At 42.4% G+C, this 9,876-nt stretch overlaps 2 protein-coding genes across 2 annotated transcripts; one reads left to right on the plus strand and one right to left on the minus strand.

The window, feature by feature from the left end:
• Positions 1–212: 212 nt before the first annotated feature.
• Positions 213–5,458, plus strand: LOC127344352 (protein SUPPRESSOR OF GENE SILENCING 3 homolog). Its single transcript, XM_051370587.2, has 6 exons — positions 213–478; positions 1,942–2,747; positions 3,386–3,680; positions 4,347–4,591; positions 4,733–4,956; positions 5,128–5,458. Exons 1-6 carry the CDS (start codon positions 403–405, stop codon positions 5,312–5,314), a joined length of 1,833 nt encoding a protein of 610 aa, XP_051226547.1. The 5' UTR covers positions 213–402; the 3' UTR covers positions 5,315–5,458.
• Positions 5,459–6,179: 721 nt separating this feature from the next.
• LOC127338679 (acidic endochitinase-like) lies at positions 6,180–7,378 on the minus strand. The gene has a single exon (XM_051364704.1). The coding sequence runs from the start codon at positions 7,286–7,288 to the stop codon at positions 6,383–6,385; it is 906 nt and encodes a 301-aa protein (XP_051220664.1). The 5' UTR covers positions 7,289–7,378; the 3' UTR covers positions 6,180–6,382.
• Positions 7,379–9,876: the final 2,498 nt, after the last annotated feature.

A 9,876-nucleotide genomic window follows, 5' to 3' on the forward strand; every position in this document is an offset into this window, starting at 1 on the left:
GAAGATGCTCTTACTATCTATGTTACTTCCACTATAAGTAGTCTTAGATAAATGAGAAATCACCAAAACTGCCCAAGTCATCAATCTACTGGAAAGTCTAGAATATGACAAATACGGTTCAGGAGTATAAATTAGTTTAGTGTAAAGCCAAATCAAATGTGTAAGGGTGCGGCCGTGCGGGCACGGGTATAGTAGAGAGGTTGCGCCGCTAACTGAAATCTTGGACGTGCCTCTCGTCCCCACCACCACCAGTCGCCGGGATGCGAAGCGGCCGTTGGTGGGGCGGCGGTGCGCACGCCCCAACCGTCAGGGTGCCCACTCCTCCTCTTCCTTTAAAGCTCGCCTCATCCTCCTCTCCCTCTCCCCCATAAACCCACGCCGCGAGCCGCGGAGACCCTCGCGATGGCCACCAATCGCCGCGGCGGCGGCAGGCTTCCTGGCAACGGCGATTTCGCCGCAATGGCTGCTCGTGGAAGAGGTAAGGGTTCTTTTACCCGTATCGTCCTCCCTGTTGCTTCCTTTTTCTTCAGTTGCGGATTCGTATTACTGGGTTTCGTTGCTTCGGGGATCGGTTCTTTCGTGAGCGCCGAGGGGGTAATGCTGCTTCGTGTAGGTACGGAATTGCTTGTCTTCGTTTGGGCGTTTTGTTCATCTGATCGCCCGGAGCGATGGCGGTTGTCTGCTTCATCTATTCGTCCCATCTCTGCAGACTTCTTTTTTATTCATATTATTATTTCGTGTTTTTTGGGGAACAGGAAAATTACAGATCTATCTGTAAATGAAATTCGCAAAACTAAGAGAGTGCCATCTGTATTTTCCGATCATGTATTAAATGAACTTCGCAAAACTAAGACAGTGTCATCTGTATTTTCCAATCATGTATTTATTAATTCAGAGTTCTTACGGCTGCGATCCTACTTCTCAGAACGATTCATTACCCTGTTTGTGTAAGACTCGCTGTACTTGATCCTACTGTACCCTTTGAGCCATATTAACAATTCGTTAATTGCATTTCAAGTGTATGTAGAAATGATCTAGTCCTGGTTTTTGCCTGGTTTGGGCAAACTACCAGAATGCAGGTTCTTCTTTTTGCCTGGTAAATTGCAAAAGAAATAAAGAATTGCCTGTCTTTCTTTCGGTACTATACTAATCTGAAAATTTGTAAGCTCTAGTGAATTGGAAGTTCGAAATCGGACAGTATCATACTCATTCGGTCCTTACTATTTTTCTCTCAAAAACATACACATTACTAACTGTGATATATATATGCTTTTGCTTAATTTAGGCTCAATACCACTGTATGGTATACAGATTGTGAACTTGTTTGCTTTCTTGTTCCCCTGTTTTATTCATACTATCTTGTTTTATCTTATATCATACTCATGCATTACCAGTTACTGACTAGCGTATCTTTGATTCATCACCAGCTGGCCTAAGTATGCTAAAGCTTATAAAAAATAACCGTCTTGGTTGTGTCCAAGAAAATTGCTGCTAAAAACAACCTTCCCTAAGGATTCTTGCCACAACTTGCGATTAGAAACTTAAAACTAGCTTAACTGGGTAGTTCTTGCCAAGCCCTACTTCGGCTTCCAACCAGATACCACCTTACAGTGAGATACATATTTTTTTTATGAACCCTTAGATACCTGTATCAGTCAACAATTGAAGCTTGCATGGCCTTTTAATTTTCACTTTCACTACTGTGATAAGTATGGTTGCTGTACTGCCGTGAATGTTTGCAGCTTTTTCTGCATGTAAGTCTGCAGCCTGATTCATGTACCTTGCTCCCATCATAGAACTTTGATTAACAATTATTATAGTCATCATCTTTCTCACTTGTTGTCTACAACATTTTTCAATTGTTGATATCTACTTGCCGTACGCGAAAACATATGTTTTGATTGCTCTATCTAACCATGCGTAATCATGTCCTGCATACAGGGGGTAGTTGGATCAAGACACCAGGGCAAGCAGCTGGTCGGGGACAAAGGGCACCAGTGAGTTCCTCATCAAATGCTTCACCTGCTATAGCACGGCAAGCTTGGAATCGCAATGAAGGTTCTTCATGTCCTCCGTGGAACAACTCTACTGTACCTTCTGATCGTAGGCCTACTGCCAGAGACAATCCCAAGCCACCATCACAAACAAATTCAAGAGAACCAGAAAGGAAAGCAGTACCAAACTATGTTGTGACTCCACCTCTGGCAAATGGTTGGAAGTGGAGGTCTCGACCATCTGGTCCGGAAAGCAACAAGGTCAATGTTCCCTCATCTAGTTTTGACCCTGAAATTGACAGTTCTGATGTTGAGGATTCGTCAGACGATGATATGAGTGATGAGTATGACTCTGATGCAAGTGCAAAAAGTTTTAAGACCCGGAAAATGAACAAGTGGTTCAAAAGCTTTTTTGAAGAGATCAATTCCTTAACTGTGGAACAAGTAATTGAGCCGAATAAGCAATGGCATTGTCCAGCATGCAAAAACGGTCCTGGGGCAATTGACTGGTTCAAAGGGCTACAATCTTTGGTGACACATGCTAGTACAAAGGGCTCTAGAAGGGTTAAACTCCACAGAGAATTGGCAGCATTGCTAGAAGATGAGATGTCCGGCAGGGGAACTACAATGGTCCCATCTGGCGAGCAGTTTGGGAAATGGGCAGGGTTGAGAGGAGTCACTGATCGTGAGATAGTGTGGCCACCAATGGTTATTGTCATGAACACCTTATTGGAAAAAGATGATGCTGACAAGGTGATGTAGTTTCTGCCTTCAGCTAACACTTCTCCTTTATTTTTAGTGTTGTATCTTCAACCTTGTCTACTAGTAGTTGATGTTTTTTTCTTTCTATGTTATGCATCTCTCTGCTATTTTTTATTTGATATCTAAAATTTCGTATTCAATTTTGACAAAACTAAAGATTAAAGAACAAAACTATTATGTTTCTTTGCATATTCTTCTCAATCTTTTTAGAGTCTTTCGTTCTCTTCTTGCACATGTGGCTCTTATTACCATTATTCGTACTCTTCTTGGCATGGCCGCTGTTCATGAGTTGTCTATCCCTTAGCTTGATTTCAATATCATTTTTACATCGATTCATGGTAGGACGTGAACTTCTCGCTTAATACAAATTCGTCTTTCTACAGTACTGTGTTGACATGGACACATGGTATAGTAGGTGAATCAGTTCATGCGTATGTGTTTGATTGGTAGCATTTGTATAAGTGCATCTTTAAAAGGGCTTGATGATGAAATCAATGCTGCGGGCATCATTTGACTGATTAATAGATTCCATTTTCCCCAGAAAGCAAAAGGAGCATTTTTAAATCTTTCAAGATTTCTACAATGTTGTTTATTCTATTCTGATCCTGCTATTCTTTGATGGTCTCTAGTGGATAGGCATGGGCAACCCAGAACTACTTGATTATTTCAGTGAATATGATCCAACCAAAGCACGCCATTCCTATGGTCCAGGTGGGCACCGTGGCATGAGTGTGCTAATATTTGAAAGCTCAGCTGTGGGTTATATGCATGCAGAACATCTGCACAAGCACTTCGTAAGTCAAAATACAGACAGGGATGCATGGCAGAAAAAAATGCCTCGATTCTTACCAGGTGGCAAAAGGCAATTATATGGTTTCTTAGCCAAAAAAGAAGATATGGAAGATTTCAATAAGCATTGCCAGGGTATTAACGTTTAACCTTTTTTCATGCATTAGGTGCTTTGGCTTCCGTGCAATTGCTCATTCAGTAAATACCTTTTGTTTCTGAGCTTTTGTTGGCTAAATTCTCTGAGACCAACGATAGTTGATGCGAATGAAATGATGTGTTCTTCCCTATCTTGGCATGAAAACATAGTCTAATTCTTGCGATATTTATTTTAGGTTTCATATTGGCAATTTGGCAATATGTGAATCAATGAGAGTATATTTGAAGAAGTGTACAACATGCCTATTAGTTAATTAAAATCCTACTCACTAGTGTACTTAATTATTATTTAGATCAATGCACCACCTGTTTGTGCAGGAACCGACGTCAATCAAACATTTGGCCGAATGCTTCTCTATGCCTTACTTTTGTTTTAATATTTTTCATAACAATATGCATCAACCACACATGTTGCGAATAAATGTTTTGTTCTATTGTATTATTGATCATCTCCCATTTGGAGACTATTTATATGAATGTGTCCTGCAAGTTTAGTAAAGTCCAAAATATTCTCAAAATAAATGCATCACCACACAACCTGTTATGCATCTACTGGATAGGACCTGAAGTATTACATTATTTTCATAGCAGATACATTGCCTGTTGCACTATAGTTTTGGATAACTAGTTTATTATATTTTTCAGGAAAGAGTCGTCTAAAATATGATATGAGGTCTCATAATGAGATGGTAGTGCTACAAATGAAACAAATGAGCGAAGAAAATCAGCAGCTGCATTTGATGAAGAACAGGATGGTTAAGACAGAGCAATACAAAAAATCTGTAGAAGAATCGTTTTGTGATTTGGCCCAGAAATATCGAGAGATTATGGCAGAGAAAAAAGTCCTCATTGATAGAGTCGGAGAGAAGCACTCAGATCATGAGGAAGAGGTAATGCTTGCTTAATGATTTATGTGCATTTCAGTGACTGCAATTCTGAAAGGCATATTCAACAGTTTAAAGAAATTTGCTGGTGGCTCCAGTTTGATTTCATTTACTCCCTTTTCTCACCTTGTGTTTCTATATTTGCAGATGCATTCGCAGGAGAAATTTTTCTTTGATCAGATAGAAAACATTCAGAAGGCCATGGAGGAGAAAGAAGCTGAATTTGATGAGTTACTGCAAGTGGAGAGTGCTAAATTTGAGAAGTTGCTGCAGGAGGAGCGTGCTGAATCTGAAAAGTTGCTTCAGGAGGAGCGTGCAAAGGCTAGACAATGTGATGTTGATTCTGGGACTAGCGAAAACTGCAGGCTAAGGTGGGTAACTGGCACTCAGTTGGATGATTATGTGTCGTTCTGCGACATGAGATATGATTGAATCAAGTATTCTCTAGATTAACCATGTCATGTACTTGTCTTCTCCAACTTACCCCGAAATAGTGAAATGCTATCTACTTTTACATAATCATACTATTTTATCCTTTGCAGGAAGGAACAAGCACAGCGTTTCATAGATTGCCATGTCAAGGACGTGGAGGACTTCAAGGCTGAAAGAGATGAACTGATAAAAGCGCACGAGAAGAAGAAGGCGGAGCTCGAGAAGGAGCTCGATGCTGCTCTCACGGCTCTGATGGAGAAACACAAGCCAGACACCTTCCAGGCCTCCAACTCGTGATGCTCATAAAACCTGAACCCTATATGTATGTCAATGATCAGGAGACCTGAACCAGTGGAGTGTTGAGTGTATCGGTAGCATTTGTTACCATCATCTAATAATTGCTTCGAAATCCGTTTTTAAGCATATCCACTATCCAGGTTCTCTTCTCATCTTGCTCTGCCTCGAAAGCAATTCCTCCAATGCTTCTGGCTTTTTCTGTCCGTTCATGATCGAGACTTACATATGTACTACAATATAGGTTGGTTGAGACTTTACTAGTACGATAAAATATGAGCGGACACTACATGCTAGGATTTTAAGACAAGAACAGTCATTTCCATGACATTCTGCAGTCAATTGATGCATTCAGCCAGAGAAGCAGACAGTTTCCGTCGTGTTTGATGAACCACCTCCTCATACCAGTGTATTCACCAATACTCACGTTTGATGGATGAATCAGATGATCAACGACTTTCATAGATCGGACTAAATAACTGATTGACCATTTTGGCAAGGTGTCTGGTTAATGAGCCATCGACTGAATGAACTGGGTGATTCTGTGAACTCATCTCAATCTCCAGTTAGACAAAAAAAAAAAAAACTGGATAATGTAAAAGTGCACCACCAACTGAAAAGTAATACAGTAGAAAAAGATTGATAACATAACAGGGGTGATTGACAGTTTTGGACATACAGTGGAAATTATGTGCTCTGGACAGTAATGAACGAATTAATAATTTGTAGTGGAAAAGAGAAGGCCACTGAAATAGATGCCCCATATACTTGATAATTATGGAACCGGCACCTAAGCAGATTCATAGAATGAGTACCGTACAAAATAAAATTTGAAAATCTCCAACTATTAATTATAAAAGAATCAAGTAATTAAGAGTTTTGAAATGTAAAAATAATAAAATATGCACATACAAAAGACATAAACATGCATGTCTCCGAAACACCGAGACAAGGACACAGAATATATACAACCACGAAGATAAAAAAAAAGACCAGACAACATTCTACTTACACAAATATATACACAGGCAAGCTGCAACACATCGCCGGCCAGATGAACGTTGCATGGACTCAGACGTGGCTCTTGATGGCGGAGCTGTAGCCCGTGCGGTCGTCGTAGAACTTGGACCACAGCATGACGCCGCCGTACTTGGGCGAGCCCTTGATAAGCGGCAGCACGCGCGACGTGAGCACGCCGGCGGGCACGAATCCGGTGCCCGCCGCGTCCTTGGAGGCCGGCAGTCCTAGGAAGATCTTCCCCGCCGGCACCGACTCCCACCTCTTCCATGCGTCCATGAATGCCTGGCGCCCCGCGTTGAACTGGCACTCCGGATTGTTATAGAACTGCACCCACACGTAATCGAACAGCCCCGTGTTGATCGCGCCACCGTCCCACTCGTCAGGGAACGGGCACTGCGGCGCCGCGCTTAGCAGCACGTGCTTGTCGGCGTCGATGTTGTTGCCCAATTTCTTGAGGTCACTCGCGAGATTGTTCCAGAACTTGGTGCCGCCGAGCTCGATGTCGAAGTCGATGCCGTCGAGCACGGCGTCGCCGAGGGGGCGGGACGACGAGGTGCCTCCCAGGTAGTTGTTCCAGAGGTACATGGCGACCTGTCGCGCGTCACCGGGAGACGATAGTCCGTAGCTTCCGTCGCCGCCGCCGATGGAGAGCAGGACCTTGACGCCGCCGCTCTGGCACGACTTGATGTCCTTGCTCTGGCTTTTACAGCCACCTGACGATGCGTCGCAGTGGCTGCCGAGGTCCAGCTGCGGCCTCTGGCCTTTGCCGAACTTGGGGAGGAAAGCGAGGATGACGAACTCGTAGTTCCCGGACGCGCACGTCTCGGCTAGCGAAGCCTCGCCGTCGTTCTGGCCCCAGTAGACGGCGATGCTGCCGGCATGGCACGTAGCGAGGAGCGCCACGAAGAGGGTGGCAGTGAGCTGGAAGGGAGTCAGGGATCTGCATCTGCTTGCCATAGCTGGGATGGATCGGACCGTGCCTAGCTGCGCTAGATACTCCAGTACTACTGGGTACAGTGGAGAGAGAAAGCTCAGGCAGTGAGGAGTGCCCCGTATTTTGAGCTGTGATGTGGAGATTGCATAATAGATGCGTTTTCGTTTTATAGTGGTGAAGCGTCAAAGTGTGGTACGATCCTGGATGCAGTTTTTTTACTAGCTTCCGTGCCGTCCCACGTCCGCTCTGAAATTACCGAGTGGTTGCGGTTAAGTAAAGCTTAGGGACGGAAACATTTCTTGCAGCGGACTAGGTTCCTGGAGCATGATTAAGTTACTCGGACTGATCAACGGTTCATCAAAGACTAGTAAAGCAGAGCGCCTTCAAATCACAAACACTGCACCGTATTAAACTAGAACGTCAACAAACAATTACGCCTTCTCCTTTGTTCGATGTCTCAGCATTCAGGACGCGGATTTTCTGGCGGAACCGGTTCCTACCGGTGCTCCAACTGCCGTCCGATTTTCCGTAGAGATTCGTGTACGTCTTTAGTGTATACGCAGTTTTTTATTGGTATTGATTGCGAGAGGTACCTACGTTGGTCGTCTACGCGGTACATACGTACGGAGCAAGAGAGTAATATCAGGCCGCCCCCACCGTGAGTCCGTGTCTCCCTTTCCAATCTTTCTCTCAAGATCGATCCAAAATAAAAGCGGCGGCTGCGGCGGAGCGAGACCTGCGGTGAGGCGGACGCCAAACTGTAGCGAGACGGCGAGATAGCGGCCAGGACGGCCGCGCCGTGCATGAGCAAGGGATTACTCTGGAGCTTTGACCTGCAGCGCAGCGCCCTCGGCCTCCTCGATGAGAGCCACCGGAGGAAGACGAGGCGGCCGCCGCCATCTTGTTCATGTGCGGGCTAGGTTTGGGATTCGTTTCCTCTATGTAGGAATTGTTTACTACATAGGTGGTTGCTATTTTTTGTCCGATCTGAAATTCAAGTCTTGTATTCCGTGTGATGTCTACATCATGCAAAGCTCTGTAGTTTTATTTTTCTGATATTTTTGTGTAATAGCCCGGATTGAGAAATCCTTGTCAAAATCCATTAAAAAAATCCGGAATGAGAGAATATTTTGTTGATACAGTATAATATTGGTAAACAAATGTTTCAAATGTCAATGTTGTATGCTATATTTTGTTGATATAATACTGGCTCTTGTTTGGTATGAAATATGTCAGATCTGTTTTATACCAAAATGTTATTGAACCCATACTTGAAACATTTTTGTTCCTTTTATGGAATATTAGCTCATAGATAAAAAATAAAAATATTTTGATTGTTTTCCGAAAAATGAACTGAATCAATTTGAAAACAAAGCAATAAAAATTGAAACATATTTGAATGGCAAATAATCTTTTTATGGAAAGTTTGGAAAATCATATCAAGTGTACCCATTCTTAAACATAAAAAGGAACATATATGGGTTCACTAACCCTTATACGGAGTATTAAATATGTCAGATCTCTTTTATACCAAAATGTTAGTGAACCCATACTTGAAACATTTCTTGTTTGTTTTATGGAATTAGCTCACATATTAACAAAATATTTTGATTGTCTTAAAAAATTAACTGATTTTTTTTGAAAACAAAGCTATAATTGAAACATATTTGAATGACAAATATTTTTGTGAAGAAACTTGGAAAATTATGTATGACCCTTATATGAAATATGTCATATTTCTTCTATACCAAAATGTTAGTGAACCCATACTTGAAACATCTCTGTTTGTGTTATGGAATTAGCTCGCAGATAAAAAAATAAACATTTTGATTGTTTTTCAAAAAAAATAACTGGAACAATTTGAAAACAAAGCAAATAAATTAAACATATGTGAATGACAAAAAAAAATGGAAAACTTGCAAAATTATCCAAGTGTCCCATATATTTGATTGAAATATTTGTTCTTATTTTCAAACCAGCGAGGTTTCAAAATCGTGATTGGAAAACTACAGAAACTTGCGCTTTTAAAAATCATGAGGCCGTCTCTGCTGCCGAAAAGAAAGGATCTCTGTGCGGGGCTGAGGTGGTTGGTTGAGAACAGTTTTTTTTTTTTTTTGATATGGAGAACAGTTATTGCTAGCAGAGGCAGAACGAACGTGGGTGGGCCCAGGCCAAAGAACAAGGCATCAAATGATAGAAAATGAACCGATACGAGGGAATACGTCTCGGATACCTGAGGAGGTGGTGCATGCTGATTGGTGGACGGGACACCGGTAGGAACCGGTTCCGCCAGAAAAGACTTTCCCTTCAGCAGAGTCCCAGCTGGCAGAACGCATATACAAAGTCTTATATAGTTGTGTTTTTTGTACACTAGTCTTATACAGTTGTGGATCGTTTGTTGCGGCACGCAGTGCAGCTAGTTTTACTATTAACCCGGGTTGAAAGCGACCTCGGCGATGGGCCACTGCCGGAAAAAAGATCTCTACCTACTACCAAAATTACAAGGTAAAGGCCTAAAAGCACTCAACAAAGTCTCATCAAAGGCCACAGCCGGAGACAGTTACTCAATACCGGCCTATTAGCTTATGCAATGTAATTTATAAGATAATCT

This window comes from Lolium perenne, chromosome 3 (genome assembly GCF_019359855.2).
Source record: "Lolium perenne isolate Kyuss_39 chromosome 3, Kyuss_2.0, whole genome shotgun sequence".
NCBI lineage: Eukaryota > Viridiplantae > Streptophyta > Magnoliopsida > Poales > Poaceae > Lolium > Lolium perenne.

Bases quoted from the DNA above. Each gene is read 5' to 3' on its own strand.
- LOC127344352 (XM_051370587.2), top strand. From the start codon at position 403: ATGGCCACCAATCGCCGCGGCGGCGGCAGGCTTCCTGGCAACGGCGAT. The intron at 4,592-4,732 runs GTAATGCTTGCT...CTATATTTGCAG, and splicing joins ACTCAGATCATGAGGAAGAG to ATGCATTCGCAGGAGAAATT. The intron at 4,957-5,127 runs GTGGGTAACTGG...TATCCTTTGCAG, and splicing joins AGCGAAAACTGCAGGCTAAG to GAAGGAACAAGCACAGCGTT.
- LOC127338679 (XM_051364704.1), bottom strand. From the start codon at position 7,288: ATGGCAAGCAGATGCAGATCCCTGACTCCCTTCCAGCTCACTGCCACC.